The 20,440-nt window shown below is 48.7% G+C and overlaps 1 protein-coding gene across 1 annotated transcript in view; it reads right to left on the reverse strand.

The window, feature by feature from the left end:
- KIAA1755 (KIAA1755 ortholog) overlaps nt 1–16,313 on the reverse strand; it is a 40,591-nt gene extending 24,278 nt beyond the window's left edge. Inside the window, exons 1-4 of the mRNA XM_037812147.1 lie at nt 16,035–16,313; nt 5,921–6,118; nt 1,189–2,530; nt 521–718 (exon numbers count right to left, since the gene is read on the reverse strand). Coding sequence (XP_037668075.1) covers nt 521–718; nt 1,189–2,530; nt 5,921–6,118; nt 16,035–16,037 — 1,741 coding nt within the window. The 5' untranslated portion in view covers nt 16,038–16,313. The remainder of the gene's footprint in view (nt 1–520; nt 719–1,188; nt 2,531–5,920; nt 6,119–16,034) is intronic.
- Nucleotides 16,314–20,440: the final 4,127 nt, after the last annotated feature.

A 20,440-nucleotide genomic window follows, 5' to 3' on the forward strand; every position in this document is an offset into this window, starting at 1 on the left:
GTCTAATGTATCACCGGCTCGCCCTCATTCCCGTATCAGAATCAGTTCACAGTTGACGACTGACAGGCAGAGGGGTACAAAGGCCAGCCCTCCGTACAAAAGGCTGACCCTGTGGTGTAATCTGTGCTCCAGAGCTCCCCGTGGGATCAGACTGAGGCTGGTCTCCACTGAGCTCATGTCCTTACTCAGCTCCATCCCCTGCCCTGTCCTGCTTCCCTCACTCGCTTCTTCTGAGAGACTTCCTTGATAAATCACTTTCCCGAGAATCCCTGTCTCAGATTCTGCTTCTAAGGAACCTGACCCAAGTCACCCACCTGAGGTGCCTCACTGAATTTTAGATGGATGGCTGGATACCTAGAGATGGCTTTCATTTGGTTAGTGAGAGGAAGAAACTGGGGCCTAAGGAGGTGTGGTTGAGAACCCTGGCCTCCAGGTCTTCCCCTGCCTCCCCATACCCACCAGCATCTCAGGAGGCTTGGGGACCACCCCGCTCCCTCCCTTCCCCTATAACCCCCAGGACCTGGCAGGCATGCTATCCTGGAGCAGAAGATCTTGTCACTCAGAGCCCCAACTCTGGGCTCAGACCCTGGGAGTGCCTCATCCAAGCTGGAACCTCCTTCTGGAGGGCCTGCAGAAGCTTCTGGGAAACCATTCTTCGCCCCCGTCAATGAGTCTGAGTCAGCGGCCCGGCCAGATGTTTTGGTCTGAGTTGATCCAGCTGCGAAAAGCAACAACAAGAAAAAGGGTGTTAAGCAGAAGACAGATTTTCCCAGGGGAAAACTCACCTTCTGACTGATAATAATAGCTTGCAGCTATTGATCTCTTACTATTTGCCAGGCATTGTGCTAAGCTCTTTACTTTTGGTATCTCTTTGAACCCTCAAAACGACTCTATGAGGTAGGTAAGATCCCTATTTTACAGACAGGGAATGTAGACTCGGAGAGGGTAAGTGCTTGACCTCACACCGTCAGTGTCAGTGCATAGGGAAGCTGGGGCGTGAACTCAGGCAGTCTTGACATAGTCAAAGTTCCAGACACAGGAGACTTCCATCCCCTTCACATGCCACTAAACCCCTTGCACGGAGCCATCTCAGATGGGTCTCTGTCCCTTAGGTCCAGAACCACCTTGTATCCTGATCACTTCTGGGAAAAGAGTTCCCTTGCCCAGGTGAGCAGGTGGGCACCTTACCTTTTCCCAAGGGCTTGGCTCGGTTGGATTTGGGAGAGTAGAGAGAGCACAGGACTTTCCAGGGCCCGTCGTGCTGGAGAGAGGCTTTCTCTGGGGGCACGAGAGGTTGTTTCTGCCCTTTCAAGAACAAGAATTTGAGCCCAGGAGTGGGGGACCCAGAGGGGGAGGTGTTTTGACCAGGGCCAGTCATCGTCTTGGGAAGTCTCCCATTTCCCCATCTGGTCCTCTCCTCTACCTTTGTTTCAAGGGCTGGAGCATCAGGTGGAGAAGCTGGGGCCAGGTGGGAAGAGGAAGCTTGCCTTGATCCAGTCCTGGGCTGGGTCATATTCTCTGGGTGTCCCCGAGGTCCCTGGGTCTCAGAGGCAGCTGGCTTTTCTGAGACACCCACCTCAGAGCCCCAGGCACAGTTCGGTGGGTTCTCAAGGACATTGAGGAAGGGTTCTTGGGGCTGGCGTTCTGAGTCGCAAGCAGGTACTTTATGGTCGACTTTGCTCTTCAAGCCCTCGATGCAGAATTCTTCCTCTGAGCTGGCTGACTTTACACAAGTCCATTTCTCCAGGGTAGATCCCCCATTGGCTCCTGAGAGAGGCAGCATCTTTTGAGAGAGAGGGATTTCCTTAGTTTTGGATACTTCCTCCAGTGCCCCGAAAGAGCACCCACTGGATGTCTCCACCTCCTTACTGGGATACCCTTTTCTGCTCCCTTGAGAGAGAGCCACATAGTCTCCCTCCAAGTCCTGGCTGCCCACAGCGTCCATCCTGAAGGCCACCTCTCCAGGCCTGGCTTGCTCCACTTTGATGAGTCCTGGATACTTGTTCCCATGTGTTCTGCCCTTCCCCTTGGTCAAACTCTGGGCAAGAAACACCTGAGTGCTTGGGGACGTGGCCTGGTGCAGCTCTTGGGGGCTGCTCAAATCAAGTGCCTCTAATTGAAGGGACCCCCAGGGTGGGGAGAGGACATTTGCTGCTTGGGGTCTGTCATCCACAAACTCTGGGCTGGTTATCTTGGTCCAAGGCACAGGGGAAATCCCATTTTCTGAAGCTACCAGGCAGCTGTGTAGGGGACATCCCTCAAGGTCTCTGTTGATGGCCTCCAGCCATTCTTGGGTGAAAAGTATAGGGTGGGATGACTCAGGAACAGGCCTCTTGTCCACTCTGCAGAGGTCCAAGGAGAGGTATTTGATCATGATGCAGACAGACTGCTCTTCCCGGGGCTCAGCTTGGAGATAGAAGTCACCTTGGCGCAATAAGAGGGGATTGAGAGGGGCCAGGTGGACCACAACCGCATCCCGCAGACAGAGTGGCCAGCCCTCGTGCAGGAAGAGGCTGTGTGAGTAGGGGGCCTGCAGAGAGAAGGGGCTGGTATCAGAAAATCTGACTGTGGAAGACCCTATGTGTGGATCTGCTTTCTCCCCTCACTTGATTGGAACCTCGAACAGGGCAATGCCTAGGATGCTGGCCTTGCACTTGCATGACCCTGAAAGTGAGGGCCTCCTTTTGCATCCTAAATGCCTCTCTTGCTTCACCCTACCCCTGGCTATGACCTTGAAAGTACTTGAAATACTTGCCCCAGGGAGAAAAGCTCTAAGTGCCAGGCATTAGTTAGCAAGCACCTTTCCCATGAGGATCTTCACTCATGTGCCTTCCTTCTCGGGATCTATTCAAAATTTCTTTCAATCCAGCTTAACCTGTACCCTTTCACTTTAGAACTACAAAGACATGGGTTCAAAGTTTTGAATTGCTTTTTGTGCTAATTACTTAACTGTCTTCAGCCTCAATTTCTCCATCTGTAAATAGGAGTAATAATACCTTTGGCATTATTGGGTTGGTATGACAATTTGTAAATGAGATAATGTATATGTAAAATACCCAACATAATTCCTGGCATATAATAGGTAGATGCTCAATAAATATTAATTCCTTCTCCCTCTTGAATAATTGTGGGTATTAATTTTTTTTTTTAATTTGTTTACTGCTTTTATACCATTCTCTAATTTTTAAGTAGAGAGGTTGGAATAACACTACATGAGAAATCAAGAAATCTAGCCCTGCCATTATCTTGCTGGGTAACCTTGAAAAAGTCATTCCACCATTCTGAGCCTGAATATTTATTATTTGCTTGTTCATGATTTATTTATTTATTTATTTATTTATTTATTTATTTATTTACTTATCTATTTATTTCCCATTAACAGGTAACAAAAGGGAAGGTGAGGCAGTATCTATTTTTTTAAACAGAAGGTGCCAGCAATTCTCTGTGTAGGTGGACAGAGCAAGTCATACATGATGCCTCTTAGTTGAGCCTCTCCCCACCAGGCTGTGCCTCACCAATGTTCAACAGCGCCACCATGTGGCAACAACAGAAACAGCTCTGGTCAATTGACTATCTTGGGCCTCTCTCTACCTGGCTTTGGGAAAAGGGTCCAAGTCCTGGACAATATCATATAATTTGCATTGGGGGGGGGGTCTCAAGAGTGACACAACTTCCTGCTAATTAGGCAGGTGTTTCCTGGAATTATTAATTGGAGAGATTATAAAGGTCTGACCGTATTTGTACCTGAGATGATAAACTAGTTCTTATCAGTTACACTGTAGACTTGACTACCCCAGAGAACCTTCATGTCTATAAAATCTCATGAGTCTATGAGTTATTCCACCCCTTTCATTTAGCCCTCCCTAGTTTACAACATGCTTTCCCTCACCTGCCCAATGAATGAGACATAACAGCCCAGCAGCATTTTGCAAACAGCAAAGCACCATAGAGATGTCGATTTTGATTGGCTTATTTGACACTCACAGCAGCTCAGTGGTGCAGGAAGTTCAGGCTTTATAATTCTCACTCTACAGGTGAGGAAACTGAGGCTGGCAGAGGTGAAATAATTGGCTCATCGTCACACAGCTGATGCAGGACTTGTGCCTACACCTTTACATTTGCAGGATAGTGTCTGTCCTCAAACCCCACTAGCCTTCATTCGAGAGGGGCTTCCTCTGGGCACTGGTGGTTCGAAAGGCAGACTTTGAGGCTGGCATAATGTGATTCCAGAGGGAGAAATGAGGAAGCGGGGGAGTCATAGCCAACGGCTATCGAGCAACTACTGCATTCCAGGCTGTGAGTCACACTGTATATATTATTTCTGGGAGTTAGGTACCATGTTATTAACTTTCCCATTTTACATATTGGGAAACTGAAGCTCGGAGGGGTGACATTGCTTCCCCAAGTTCACAGCGATGGAGCTTGGATTTGAACCTGGGCTCCTGACTTCAGATGCCACACTGCTAACCCTCGTGCCACTCCTTCCTACTTGGAGGCAACTCTTATAATTACTACAAGAGAAATAAAGAAGTGGAAGGGTTGTGAACGCTGTCAGTGGAAGAAATGAGAAAGGGGATGGTACAGATGTGGTTTTAATGACCAAATAAAGGAAGTGGGTGGTTGGGTAGCTTGTCAAGGAGAAGAAATAAGGATGGAAATGTGGAAATTGGCTGCAAATATTCCCTCTCCTACAATAACAATGACTGTATATTGAGCTATTTCTATGTGCCAGGCGCTGCGCTAAACATGCTAAATGAATGTTCTCTCTTTCCTTCCAGTTCCAACCATCTCCAGTTCTGGTTCCTAAGCCTGAACTTTCAGCCATCTTGGGCAATTTCTTTTTGCCACTGGAGTGACACACACAGTCCCCACCCTTACTTTTGCTCCCAATGTGCCATGCCCCTCACAGGCAGTAAGCAATTCAGGAAAGGCTGGTGGGGCCTAAGAACCTCTTTGGCCATGATTCTGGAGGCTGGAGTGGTGGGGGGGTGGGGGGTGGGCGTTAAACAACAGCAGAGCAGGGAACAGCCGGCAAACCAGTGAAGGGTGTTGGTGGGTTCCTGCAGTGGGCATCTGAGGTTTTGGTCTCCTGAGTCCTCTTCCTGCCCTTTTCTTAAAACAATCTCCACCCTCTCACCATAGAGGTGGGCACATGACCTAAGCCTGGCCAATCCTGGTACCCCATCCCTCAGGCCATGGTGATTGGTCCAGGGATGGGCCAATCAGAGGCCTCCCTTGAGATTTTTCTCTCTGCAGCTGATGAGAAGGAGTTCATTTTCTTCTCCAGGGACAGGAGATAATCCCAGAGTTGCCCAGGTCTCCAGCCTTGAGGGAAAACCGAGCCTGAGAGGATGATGCTAGCAAGCAGGGAGAAGTAGAGACAAGAGACAGAAAGAGTCCTCGAAGGGTTGGATCCCTGGATCAATTTTTGCCTGAGGCTTGATCCACCCTGGCCTGGTCTGATTAAGGATTCTGTCATTTGCAGCCAATGAGTCCTGCCTACAACACTTTTCCTTTTGCTTTGTCTCAGAAAGAGGTGTCCCCAAGATCTGAGTTTGAAGGGGACTCCGGGGAGGACAGCAAGAATCCTGATGCTTAGGGGCTCTGGGGAGGCCCTGGAATGTTTTCTGCTATCTCCATTGAAGCTGCCCTACTTTAGCCCAGGCAGCCTGGCAAAGCCCTCCATCTCAGCCCCAGGGACCTTCTGCCCTGCTAGTCAAAGAGCAAATGTGGTTGACTCCTGGCTGTCAGAGAGTAAAGGGCCAGGAGACTCTCCTGCTCCATTCAGGGGGCAAAGTCTCCCTTTGAGCAAACAGTGCTTCTTGGACCCACATCCGCAATCCTTCCTTTGAGACAAGACAGCCCACTTCCTTCTCTGCTCACCTCTGGACCCCTGGCCCTGCATCCTTCCCCAACTTACACAGGCTGCTTCTCGCACTTGCTCACACAGGCGCTTGGCAGGGATCAGGAAATCCAGGAGGAAGCTCAGCCCATCCCCCTGGAAGTTGGCATCCAGGAGACGGAATACCTGACCCAGGACGGTGGGTGCCGTGGCCTCAAATGGGGGATACAGGCCTGCCAGGGCATGCTGGATGGCTGAGTCCAGGGATGGGGTATCCTGTGGGGATAGGAGGGGAGGGTGAAAAGTAATAGTAGCAATAATAATAAGAGTAGAGTCCACTTCCCATGGTGTTCCATGGTGCTAAGACGCGATTGTTGTTTTAAGCCTTAGGGTTCGGGGATGTTTGTTACACAGCAATAACTAAATGAGACAAGCCCAGTGCTCTAGACTCATATATCCAATTGCCTCCTGGGTGGCTCCCCCTAGATGTTTCTCAGGCACACAGAGCATCAACATATCAAACCCAACTCAGCACCTTCCCAAGCCTGCTCCTCCCGCCTTGTTCCTTCCTCCCTGATGCCCCCCACCATCCAGCCAAACTCCTAGGCCAGAATCTGTTCATCATCCAGTCCTGTCCTCCTGCCTCCTCCACCCAACAGATAACGGTCAGCCATACCTCATACAGTCTACTCACCTCCAACAGCTCACTATCTTCTTCCTCCTCTCTGTTCCCTAGCCCCCGCCCTGACTCTTGCCTCCATCATCTCATCCACTGAATCACCTACTCATTGGTTTCCACCCTCTAGTCTTCCTCACTTCAAGTCACTCTCCTCCAGGACCTCAGAGTGACCTTTCTCAAATGCAAACCTGACCTCAGCAGCCTCCTGTTCAAAACCCCTCGAAGGCTCCCCACTGCCTCTAGGAGAGCATCTGACCTCTGGGTGCTCAGATCCCTGTGACCTGGTCACAGCGCACCCCTCCGGCCTCACCTCCAGGCACTGCCTGCCTCCCAGGGTTCAGCCACATGACATTTGCATTCTTCTGCTCTCCTCTGGGCCTTTGCACATGCTGTTCCTTCTTCCTGGAATGCCTTGCACGTCCACCCCCTGCTCATTCTCCAAACTCAGGTCAGCCCTCACCTCTTTTGGGAGATTTTCTCTGCTCTCCCGTCCCCTACCCCAGCTGGGCCAGGAGGCCCTCCCAGAGCTCCTACAGGGCCCCCTGTCATAAAGATTCCCACAGCAATTGCTACCTCCCTCCGTGGACTCTGGGCTTCCTGTGGGCAGGTGGGTAGGTAGAACAATGCCCCCCAAAGACACCCATGTCCTAATCCCCAGAATTTACGAATATGGTACCTCACATGGCACAGAGGACTTAAGGCTGCAGATGGAATTAAGGTTGCTAATCAGCTGACCTTAAAACAGGCAGATTATTCAGATGGGCCTAATCTAATCACAAGCATTCTTAAATGCAGAAGAGAGAGGCAGAAGAGGAAAAGTCAGAGGGAAGCAGGGCTATGGGACAGGATCAGAGAGATGCAGAGTCACTGGCTTTGAAGATGGGGAAAGTGACTGTGGGACAAGGAACGCAGCAGCCTCTTGAGGCTGGAAAAGGTAAGGAAACGGATTTTCCTCTAGAGCCTCCAGACTTTAGACCAGTGAGACCCATGTCAGATTTCTGACCATTTAGTTTGCTTTAAGCCACCAAGTTTGTGTTAATTAAGTTTGTTTTCATTACAGCAGCACAGGCACTGGCTCCTCTTCCTCTCTGATCCTCAGTTTCTGGCACAAGCCTGGGACCAAATAGGTTCTTGGTAAATTTTGTGGATGGATGAACAAAATGTCTTTCTCTGAATCTCAATTTTTCCACCTGTGAAACAGGGAAGTTAAGCCCTGTTTAACTTCCAAAGGTTTCCAATCAGATATTGAAAGTCCATGAGTTGTGATTTTCAGATCTTAAAAAGCCCAATGAAAGGCATTCTCTGCGATGTGACAAGGCCACCCTGGCAGAATGAAATGTCCCTGTTCTGTGCACAGGGCTGGCATTCTTCCAGCCCCAGGCCTGTGGCTGGTTGCCCCAGGCTGGTTGCAAGCTCTGGGTCCATCTATTCTTGAGCATGCAAAGGGAGATGAGGATAAATGAAGACTCAACACACAGGAAATTACTTAGGAGGGGAAATTGCTTTCTATAAATGAGGCCACTGGAGACAGGGAAGTAAAAACAGGAACTTGGAGGAGGAGGAAGATGGCATTTCTCGATCCCAGCAAGATTTCCAAACCAGGAGGCTGTAAAACAGGGGACCCAGGCTCACCTCCTCCCAACCTGTGGCCCCAAATGCCAGGGCATTTAGATAAATGACAGTGTCATCCCTGTGTCCCCAGAACCAGACAGTGCTATTTGTGGAATGAACGAATGAATGAATGTCTACAGTTTCCACTTTGAAGGAAAAAGGGAACTGGCACTGACATGGCAGTGAGGTCAGAGAGAGTGATGTACAGGCAGGTACTTGAAGTGCACATGCCCAGCAGGGGCTTTCACACTGTGGGGTGGGGGGTGGGGCAGCTCTTTAATATGGTGAAACAGGGACAGGCTCGCCAGGCCCCTTGCTGATTTCTTCCGACGCTCCCTCCAAGCAAGACCACCCCCCACCTTGCAATCCTGGGGACAGCAGAGGGAACAGGGAGGGAGGTGGAGGACTGCATCTGGCATTCATGAGCGAGTGTGTGCGTACGCACACACACACACACACACACACACACACACACACACGGAGACAATTAGGCTGGGCAGCCCTCCCCTGTCAGATGCCCACCAGCCCATCTAGCCTCTCTTGGGGCCGTGGGGCACGGGGGTCCTCCTTCCTTGTGGGGCCTGCAGTAATCCCTTCCCCACTCTGGGCTTTTTCCTGGCATGCAGACTGAGTTGGGCTATGTTTGTTTTGGTTTTGGGAATTTAATCATGCACTATCACTAGCATCTCCCGGTACCATTTGTACCATTAGCACTTACTGTTTTTCTTCAAATTCAAATTCCTCACTTATTAAAAACTTCCGTAGTTGTATTTTAAATGGAGACTCTATACCACCATACTAATTAAGAGAATGGAGCCAGACTGAGTGCGTTCAAATCCTGGCTCTGCCACTTACTGGTTGTGCGGCCTGGCAAGTCACTTAATTCTCTATGCCTCAGTCTCCTTATTGGCAAAACCAAAGATTGTAATCATCTCTACCTTAAAGAGTTACGTGAGATTGAACGGGGTAGTGTATGTAAATTCTCTGCACAGGCTTAGCATTCAGTGGGTGCTCATTAAGCAACAGCCATCACCACTATTTTTGTGGCTGTTATTGTAGTTATGATTATGTCATCATAAATGGAAAAATCAGTATCAATTGACATAAATGGATTTTAACTCCAAAAATAAAGCATGTATTGGTGATTTTACATTAGTTCATTTATATAAATATGTTAATATTTTTATATATATTATCATTATAAACATATTATAAGTATATATTTATATAAATAACATAATATAGACATCTATAATAAGTTACACATTCACTTATAAATTTATATTTATTATCTAATCCAATTTATATATACTTTATTATTCTGTTTCTTCAAAAATAACTATTTTTTAAAAGAAGAAAGTAAACACAATGAAAACAAAATGCTGCCATTAAATTCTAGTGACATCTGGTTACCTTCTGAAGGCCAGAGTCTGAGACTTTCTCTTTTTTCCAAAACGAGATTTCTGAGCATTGGAAAGACTTTAAAGACATCCTCTCACCAAGCAGAGGCTTTCTCCTTGACTTGTTAGAAGATCAGAGAGGAATTCAGAAGGGACAGACCTCACCACAAGCCTTGAAGGGATTTATTTCCTGACTGTGACGTATTTGAATTGCCTTGTGTCCTACCCGTGATCCTCATCCCAACCTTTGCAGAGCAATAAGCTGAGCTCTCTCTCTCCCTTAGTGTGCGTCAGTTTCCCCATCTGTAGATGGGAACTCCAGTTCCTCTCCTGCCTCACTCAGAGGGTTGTGGAGAGACAAGGAGATAACAGGGAGTCTTGGGAAAACTAGAAGGTGCAGCTGCTCCATTATTGTTATTAATTATTATTTATTTTTACTCATGTTATCAGACAAAGCTCAAGTCCCATCCACTGCAGAAATACGTCTTCTTTCTCCTGGTCCTCCCTGATGTCTTCTCTGACCTTAATCTCTTGCCTACCAAGATTTGGGGGGCAGGTTCAGCCCCCAGTCCCTTCCCAAATCCATTACCATCACCCCAGTAATAATAGCAGCATTCACGCACCTACTGTGAGTCAGCCCTCTTCCGTTCATATTCTCTTGCTTAATCCACACAACTGTCCTAGAGTCTAAGTAGGAACACCCCCATTTTGCAGGCAAAGAAACAGGCTGATCTTGCATAAGATCACAGAGAGGAGGAGAAAGACAGCAAGATCCCACCCAGGGCTGGGTCAGCCAAGCTGGCCCTCCTGCCTATCCCCTGCCCCCTCGTCTGCCTCCTTGGGGCCACCAGCAGCTGGGGTGCCTCTGGGGTGACCGTCCCAGCTGTCTGTCCTTTGCTGTTTCATGTGAGGCTTAAAGAAGCTGTTTGCCTCTGGCAGACTGAGGCTCACCGATTGGGAAGCCTGCAGCTTTCACAAATTGGCTCAGTTCTCCACACATTGTAACCCTTTACGGTAGAATATTCCCATTTAAAAGGACACTGAGCTCTTGGCCAAAGCCATACCTGCCACAGGCCTGAACCCTGGGGGCTCCTGAGATGTTCAAGTATTTTAGGGAGACACACGGTGAAGGGGGCCCGAGAGGCTGCAGGAAGGACCCCTGGCCAATCTCCCCTCAAAATCAGCCCGGCAGCCCCAAGCCACCATCCAGACACAGGCCCCTCAACATGATTTCTGTGAAACCTAATAGATGTGTTTCCCAGTCCTCCCCAGCGAGCACAGCCCGGCTGGGCCCTGAACTGTTCCTTTGCAGGAGCCAAGACAAGAGGGTGGGTGTGAAACTGAAAAGAAAAAACATGAGGCAAGCAGGAGCCAGCCTGCCACCCTCTAGCCCATCCTCTGCCACCCTCTAGCCCGTCCTCTGCCACCCGGGGACAGCAGGACTCGGCTCCATTGCCGGCCCCTAGGCGATGCTCGCTGCCAGGTTCTCTGGACTGACCAGGGAACCTTGCATGGTTCTGAGAGGCAGGCAGAGTATCTGTTCACAGCCATGACGTCTAGGGAGGAGAGGAGAGAGGGGCAGTTTATGCATTTCTATTTCAATGTCTTTGCCATGAGCCTCTATTGCTATTGTAATTTTAGGTGTTACTTATGTACAGTAAGATAACAAATACAAAAAAGTGTACAGGTTGATGAATTTTTACCCATGCACACACCCCTGTAACCACCACACAGATCAATATACCTAATATTTCCACCACCCCAGAAATGGGCCCCCTCCCTATCAACCTCTCCACCTCCTGTGTAAAAATGCATCTGAGCCTAAACAAAATCCAAGAGGACATTAAGTAAAGTGTTAACTGCAGTTCCCCCGAGGGCTGTGGAGGGCAGCAGGGTGATTAGGCACCGTTTTAATTTTCTTCATCATTTGCTGGATTTTCCATATGTTCTATAACCGGCGTGTGTAGTTTTTATAATCAAAGGAACAAAAATAAAAGTGAGATTGTGTGTTTTTTTAAGGCTGGTTCCTTTTTTAGATGGTCTCACCAGATGTTGGTTGGGCCTTCCGAGATGTGGGCAGAAATTCCTTAAAGTCCCAGTTCCTCCATTTACCCCAAAGGGCAATGATTTAGGAACACTGCACTGGCCGCCTCGGAGCTTGCGAAGGGAGAAGACTGAGAAAAGCTGAGGTGGGCAGTGTCCTAGGCATGCTCCCCTACGTTGCTGAAATGTTTAGGACTCATGGGGGGTGTGTGACCTTGGGCCTCAGTTTCCCCTTCTGTAAAATGGGGGCATCAGGCCAGGGCATTCTAGAATGCAATGTAGAATCAGGTTCAGGAAGGTCTGGAGCTGGGATGCAATTTCTGAATGGGATCAGTTAATCATTGGTTGGAGAGAGAGTTGAAAAAGATCTTTTGTTTTGTCCATCTCCCTACCTCAGCCCTAGGGAGAGTCTAAACTGGCAGCCACAGGTGAAAATACCCACAGGGGCCTGACAGGTGACCCAGAAGTGGGCCAAGTGTGAGAAAACGACCCCTCCCAGCTCTTTGGTGAGTGGCCCCTGACAGTCAGCCACAGCATCAGGAAAGCAATAGGGAGTGGTGGGGCCTGGGGTGCATGTCCCATCTCATCAGCTCAGCCCGGCATCACCTAATCTGATGTTTTAGTGAAATCTCCCAGTTTTGTAACCAAATACGAATTGTTTTGCCAGACCAAATATGAATGTAAGCCAGATTCAGCCCAGTGCATGCCAGACTGTGACCTCCAGGCTCAATCGCCTGGGACTTTCCTCTTGAACGTCTCAGAGCTGGAGATTCTGAGACCAGTGTTCTGTTGCTCTGGCCACTAGGAAGTTCTTGCTCACATCCATCTCAAACTTCTGCTTTAAGTCCTTTTAATGTTTGTGTGGGTGGAGGTGTGATCGAGAATTGGCTCTTTCCATAAACCTTTCAGAAAATGGAAAAACAACCCAGATGCCATGAACAGAGAAGCGAGTGGGTGTCAGAAGGCCCATGTTCAAGCCCAGCTCTGTCATGTGTTGGAGTTGTGACCTGGAGCAAGCTGCTCATTTGGTCTATTCAAGTGAGAATTTTGAGGTCCACCTGTGTGTTCCTTCTTCCTCCTCTCCCATTTATCCTTGCCCAACTCCCATCAAAACCACATGGTGATAACAATTATATCAAGAGCTGCTTTTTTCTGAGCACACCTTCTTTGTCAGACTCCATGCTAAACACTTTCCATGCAATATTTTCTTTTGTCTTCCCAACAGTTCTATGGCCTGGGTATTTTTATTTCCCATTTTACAGGTTAAGAAGCTGAGCATAAGTCTCCACCACTAGTAAATAGTAGAAGTGGGATCTGAGCCTGCACACATAACACCATCTCTCCTGCCTCCACCCAGGCTCCCTGCTACCAGGCCAGGATCCCCTTTGGCCAAGTCAGCGGCCTTTCTAACAAATGGATCTCAGCGGTGACCCTGTGCTGCTCAACTATCTCTGGTGGCTCCCCATCGCCTGAATAACTTGGCTTGGCATTTGCAGCCCAGCAATCCACTCCCAGCTGATCTTTCCTACTTCTTCTAACACACTTTGTCCCTAGCCCAGTGTTTCTCAATCATCCAGATACCACATTCAGGAGGTGGTTGTGTTTGTGTGTGTGTGTCATGTTCACAAGTCCTAATTTCTTATTTACTTGATACTTACTATTTACTTAACATTTGTCTTTTTGTTAATTTTTACTTAAATTTATTTTTATTTATTATCATGGGTTTATGCCATTTAAATCACTTCCTGATACTCATTAAGAAGAAAAGTTGAAAAATAAAAGATGTTCATCTAAGTACCATCTAAAGTTTCCCCAATTAGCACGGGGGTGGGAGCCCGCTTTGGGAAGTGCCTCCTGAAGACACATTTCAGTACCTCGGCTCTCAGAGAATGGGTCTACCTTCCCCAGGGACCCAAGCCCCCAGGGTAGGGACCAAGACTTACTTGTCTCTGTCACCAGGTCCTCACCCAGGGCTGGCCCCTGTAGGAGATACCTTGGCAATGCTGGATGGATTGAATTGGACTCAACCAGTTTTTCTCAAAGCATGGGATGGGATCACAGATGGCCCACAAGATGATTTTCAGAGGACATGGACTCAACATGAAATCACAGTAAGAAAAGTTACTCTAATTCTCTTACAGTCTTGATTACACCAAGGAGAAAGCCTTACTTTGGGGTTGATATATCACGAACAGCTCTCAGACATTCATTATTCTTTTTAATAAAGAATAAAACAGTCCTGGGGCTTGGAATCATCCACAGGTCACTTCATTCAGCTGGAATGTACTAACATGGTTTGGATTTCATTATATATATATAATATTCATTTACTTCCTATTTATGACAATGCATACTGATTTTTCATGATCCTGATGCAAAATTTCCTATTTAAATAAATTTTTAAGTTTATAAAAAATTAAGCAAATAATAAGTAGTAAATTTCATTATTTCCTTATAAAACTTTATCTAGTATACATGCAAAAGTTGTTACGATGATACTGAAATTTGGGAAATGTGACACAAGATAAATCTTAAGCCTTTTGTCATCAGATTCTCTGACACTGGGCTGCCCCAGAACACTAGATAGTTATTAATCAAATTACCCCCCAAATAGATGTAAAATTACAATGGTGGTGGGTGCCATGAAGGAGAGGTGTGTGGCATGCTAGACTAACAGTTGGGGAAATCAGGGAAGCCTTTCCTGGGAAGGTGACGTTGGACGGCTTTGCAGGAGGAATAGGAATTCATCAAGCGAAGATGTTCTACCCAGCAGGAGCAGCATGTGCAAAGGCCCTGTAGCAGGAGGGAGTATAAAACGTATGAGGCTCTGAACCAAGGCCAGAATAGCTGGAGCACAGAGGTGCATCCGGAGAGATGGGCAGGTGATCACCTTTACTATTTAAACAAAGAGGTGGGAGGAAAGAGTTGCTCAGCCTTTGAGATGTGGCAGCCTAGTGCCTGACCCTTAACCTTAGAGCTGCCCAGTGGGTCTGGGGCTCAGCAAGAGGTTTCTGGATTCTAAATGTCATAATTGGATTGAGTCCAAAACCAGGCAAGACTTGGAGTGGCCGTGATGGCTGATGGCAGACTCAGGAGTCAGGCTGTCCTAACTCCCACTTCCTGGTGGGGATGACCTTGGGATAGCCAGTTAAGCTCCCTTGGGTGGAGATACACCAGCGGGCCTGCTCTAAGAGTTGGTGTGAGTTACATAAACAACCACATGTAAATCATTGAGCTTAGGGCCTTGTCTGTGGTGAAAGGGTGATGAACCAAATCAATAATTTGATTATTATTTTCAAACAGCTCCAAGAGCAACATGTGTTTATACTTTCTCTGTTGGTGTTTGGATTTAAGTGTCTGGTGTTGCAATATGTCTTTGGAGTGTATGCAGGTGTATGCCCATATTTAGCAGGTGGACAAGGCCTGTTGTATATGTTCAGCTGTGTGTCAGTAGGAGCATATATTGGTGTGCTGTGTGTGTATTAACACATCCTCTATTTAGAATTCTTCTGTGGGTGGATGTGCCTGTGAGTGAAAACCCACAAAAATTCAACACGGTTGATCACAGTCAAGGGGTTAAAGCCCTGGCCTGTCTTCACAGCCCATTTCCAAACCTCCACCACTTCTGTGGACCCGCCTGGGGCTCCTGGGCCTGCTTGGAACTGGGCAGGGGTTCCCGGAGCACAGACTTTTCTTTCATTCCCTATTCCCAGATACTGCCATGCACACACACACACACACACACACACACACACACACATGCACATACACCCCTCTCCCAGGGCAACCCAACCTTCTCAAGCGGCCAGCCCAGGAGCTGGGGTAGGGGAGTGTTGGCCTTCCTTTGCCCTACCCTTTACCTACCACCCCATCCTCTTCCCAGGCCAGGACAATGGATGTATCTGACCTTCCAGCTCCAAGTTTTGTGAGCAACTCCGTTCTCTCCACGGCACACCCTAATCTCCTTGCCCTGCACTGTCTGGCCGGGTTGGGAGGAGACTTTAACCCCATTCCCATCCAAACTCCCTGGAGGGATAACGTGCATATCCGACTCTCCAGCCCCATCCAAAATGGCAAAATCCCCCTGGATTTTGTACAAGGTCCAAGAGCTAACATTCAGTTTGTGCCATAGACTGGGGCAATATCAAAGTTTAGAAGTCATCCATCTCACTAAGGCCCAGAGAGGAGGCGGGACATGGTTTGGGTAGTGCAGTGCCAGAGATGTCACCATCCTGCATCCCCTCTCCAGCGGCCCCTCCTCCACCTCACCCCTGCGGAGCAGTGGGGCCGTTAAGCACACACACCCCCACCCCCGGCCAGGTCCTGGAGTTAGTCTCAGAGGAAAAGCTCAGGGTCCACCCTGGACACCCCCTCACACCTCCCCTGGCTGTGCTTGTAGGGGTTCGGGGAGGCGCCCAAAGGGGCAGAGCGAGGTGGTCCAGGCCTGGGCAGGTGTTACCATGGTGACAGGCTACAGGAGGTGGCGGCTGCTCCTCTCCTGGGCTCCCGGGTCTGTGTGTCCGCGGGTCCGTCTGTCCCGTGCAGCCCTCCCGGCTCCTCCTAGGACCGGAGCGAGCAGAGTGGGCTGGCCCAGAGCGCCGACCCGGGCCTCATCTCCGAGGGGAGGCCGGAGAGACAGAGAGAGACAGAGAGAGAGAAGGCGAGCGGAAGCCCGGACCGAGACAGGGAGAGGCAGAGGGGAGACGCTGGCTGCGCGGGCCGGGCCACCAGCCCAGGGGCGGCCTCCGGGGCCGGGGCGGGGCGCTGCTCCCCGCGTGGGACGAGACAGCGGCCTCTTTGTGCGGCGCCCCCCGCCCCCTGCCCGCCGCGGCGGCTGATGAGATGCAGGCGCCCCCTCTGGCCCGCGGGCCGCGCCGGCTGCCAGGGGGAACGCGAGCCGGGGCCGCCGTGTTTTCCTGCCCGCTGCTCCCGCTTCCCACGGCGCCCCCGCCTGGGTCTCGCAGCCCCGCCCGCCGCGGGCAGCCCCCGGCGCACAGACCGGCAGCTCCGGGCCGTCAGCGCCCAGCGGACCGCAGAGTCGGAGCTGGGATCTGGGGGGAGTCTTTTCCTCATCTGCTTCCCAGTTAGGGGATTCGGGCAAGTCACAAACTCTCTTAAGCCTTAGTCCCCTCATCTCTAAAATAGGGATCACGATGACAGCAGTACGTGCCTCTTAGATTTGGCGGTGAGGCGTAAGCCTTGGTCGCTGTGTATTCTTCCCCTCTCCCGCTGTCTGTGAGTTCCGATCTTATCCCTCACACAGGGACTGAGTGATCTTGGACAAGTCATTGTTGCCGGATGGGCCTCAGCTTTTCTTATCTGTTGATAAGGAGGGAGGAAGAGAAACTAGAGGATGACTAAGGCTGTTTCTGGTTGGATGACTCTGAGATTCATCCTATTTATTTATCAGGCGTTGTGTCAAGCACTGGGCCAGAGCAAGGCAGAGTTCCTGTGCTCAGATAATGTCCTAGATTGTACCAGAAGAGACAATCAAGAGACAGATAAACCAATAATAATAATTAGTAATTAAGCACGGTAACTGCTAAGAAGGAAACAGACAGATGTTCACTTTGGGAATTGTAGGGAGGTAACTCAGAGCTGGTGATCTAGGAAGGGGAAGCCTAGATCTGAAAAAGGGAAAAGAATTAGGTGAAGGGGCAGGGGAGAGAGGAGGGCAGGAAAACAGAGTTACAGGCACAGGCAACAACATTGCAAAGGCTCTGAGGTAGTATTAAGCTTAAAGAAATTGGGGGTAGGTGAGGAAGTGAAACAAGTATAGTGGACAAGGGTTTGTGTTCAAAACCCAAGCCCTATTTCACAGCCTGTCTCCCACCCCACATAGTTTAACCAAATTTTAGCAGGGAGATTCTGAGCAAGAGCCATCCCATCTTGCTGTGTGACTTGGGGCAAGTCCCTTTACTTCTCTGGGCCTCCGTTTGCTCATCTTTAATTTGGAGTCTGGAGGATCTCCTCAGTGGTGTTTATTAAGCAAACAAATGCGTCTTCTCCAACCTGCAGGCATCAGTCTGGATGGTTTTGGTATCACTCTCCAGCCATGAATTTGAATGTCCAGAGGGAACACTGTCAGTGTTGGGTGCAGAATTCTGCTGGGAGTACAGGTCATAGCCTGGAGGTTCTAGAGTCCTTGTTTTTGCAGTCAGACAGAACTGGCATGTCAGTCAGTGTTCTGGGGTTGCAGGCAACAGAAACTAATTCTGAGTTAGTTAAGCAGAGAGATAATTTCCTGGCAGGGTGTCAGGTGCTCCCAGAATCAGTGAGAAGGCTGGGGACCTATCCTCGGGAAAGGACAGGGATAAGCTGGATGCTCCAGAGGTCTCATTAGCATGAATGGATTGCAAGCCCTTGAAGAATGATGGAATTACATCAAAACAAACAACCAACCAAAATAGAACTTATTATGTGTCAGGCACTGTTCTAAATATGTAACAGTGATGAGTAGATTCTATTATGATTCTTATTTTACAGAAGAAATAAACTGAGGCACAGAGATTCTTGTAGCTTGCCCAAAGTCAGAGAGCTAGTCAACAGTGGGGCCCAGAATTGGACCAAGTCTATCCAGTTCCAGAGATTATTCTTTTCACCACCTTCCCATGCTACCTGAACAAAGCCCAAGAATGTATCACTCCGTGCTATATTCAGAACTCTAAGACAGAGATCCTTTTTGGCTTCTCTGGGTCATGTGCCCACGGCCCACCCGTATCAGGAAGCATTGGCACCCAAAAGAAAATTATGTTGCATAAGACATGGAGAATGGATATAAAATTGCGTATAAACAACAAGTATTCATTACAGTCCACTCCTTGGGCCTCCCAACATCCTTCACACTCTTATTCCCATTCACAGTCTTGCAATATGCAACCAAAAATGTACACATAGGCACGCACACCCACATGTGCACACATATACCTGTGTGGTTTGTATCCATGCTGTTTGTGAACTTTGAGGAGGTTGCTTTGCTTTTCTGAGCCTCACATTACTCATCTGCAAGACAGACAGAATAATAAATATTTCCTCATGGGGCTGTGGAATAAGTTAATGAATAGAAGGTGCTTTGCTCTGTGTCTAACAGAATTATTATACAGCACATAAAATGGTGTTGTTTATTTTGGGGCTGATGGTTGTGAAATCAGTCTCCAAATATACAGCCTTAACTGTTGGATTGGACTTGGTTGTCTCTCAGGGAATTTCCAGAGGATTTTCCAAGGAACTTTCAAGTATTCACTTCCTCCGTCTTTGGTAAATGAATAACTGAATCATGCTCCAATTGCTGCACTAGATTTAGAGAAATAACAAAACTCGTCCCTGACCTTGCATATAGCAAGAGTGGAGAAAACAGGGACGCAATGGGAGAATTGGGCTCTGCTATGGATTTGCTGCGTAGCCTTGGGTAGTTTCCTCTCCTCTCAGAGCCTCTGTTTCTTCAGCATAAAATGGAAGACAGATCCTCTCCTCATGGGCTGTTGTGAGAATCCAATGAGATAATGAATTGAAAGGACTTAACACGTGATGATAAGTCCCCTGCAAATGGCAGGTGCCAAGACACCTCACTGGGGCATAGCCTCACTAGAGGGAAGGGAGTTGCCTAATTTAAGCAGAATGTCATGAGATTCAAAATCTATTCACTCACTCACTCATTCATTCATTCAACATATATTTATTTGTTTCTATGACAAGGATGACAGACACTTGGCACAATGCATACTCACCCCTCCCAGACCCAGGGTAGACATCACTAATCAATCCTGGAACTTCCTGCTTAGCCTAGAAGCAGCCTTAGGATCTTTCTCAACAGAGAGCCTAGGCAGCCACTGGCAATCAATTCAAGTTGACATTGGATGCAGTACTTAATCGCTACCTGTGGTCCACAAGATATAAGGCAGATCTGGAATTGTGTAGAAGACACAGGCTCTGGAGGCAGTAGGCTTGGGTTTGAATCCTGACTCAAAGCTCCCTATAGGCCCCCCTATAGACTCCATATAGACCTCTGTTGTAATCCTGCCTCAAAGCCCCTATGGACCTCTGTGAGACTCTTTCCCCTGTAGACCCTATAGATCTGTTTGCCAATGCATTGTGGCAGCCATGGAGTGCACCACTCAGCTCTCCCTTCAAGAGACAGCCTTCTGCAGGGACTGCAGTGAGCTGTGGATGCCTTCAGGATCTGCTTCAGGTAACCCCCAGCCCATGACTTAGCACAGTGTGAACAAGGGAGCACCGTTTCTGCCCTATGTGGGACTCCTCTATGAGCAATTTTTGTGCCAGAACTTCCCATTAGGCTGGCTGAGACGTTCTCATAGCCGGACCACACTCAGGAACTTTTTCTACCCAATTTTTCTTCCTTCCCCCTCTCCAGGATGTCAGAGCTGCATGATGGTCTGAAGGCTTTCTCTTCCAGCTCCTGCTCCCTTTCCCCTTTTTCCTTCACAGGCATTACCCTAATGAATCTTGTTCTTCTAACTTTGTCTTTGGCATCTGCTTCTTGAAGGAGGCAATGGACTCAAAGCACTGTGCTGCATAATACTGGGTGAAAGAAGAGTGGTGCTCCCCTTCTCTGATGGTGAGAATAAGGGTGGCACAAAGTTATTGTGAGGCTGGGGCAATGAGTGACCCTAAGCAGGAAGGCTGAAGGACCCAGTAGCACAGCCCACAGCCTCACCCTGGATGAAATTGGCCTTTCTCATCAAGGATTCTTGATTGCAAGTGACAGAAATTCAACTCAACCTCGCTCAAGTAAAAACGGCATTTAAGGGTCTTATAAATGAAAAATGTTGTCAGGGTTCTGTTGTCATTCTGCTGATGCCTCCCTTCCTGTGGCCAAGGAAGATGGACTCCAGGAGCTCTAGGACT

Source organism: Choloepus didactylus, chromosome 19 (assembly GCF_015220235.1).
Source record: "Choloepus didactylus isolate mChoDid1 chromosome 19, mChoDid1.pri, whole genome shotgun sequence".
Lineage (NCBI taxonomy): Eukaryota > Metazoa > Chordata > Mammalia > Pilosa > Megalonychidae > Choloepus > Choloepus didactylus.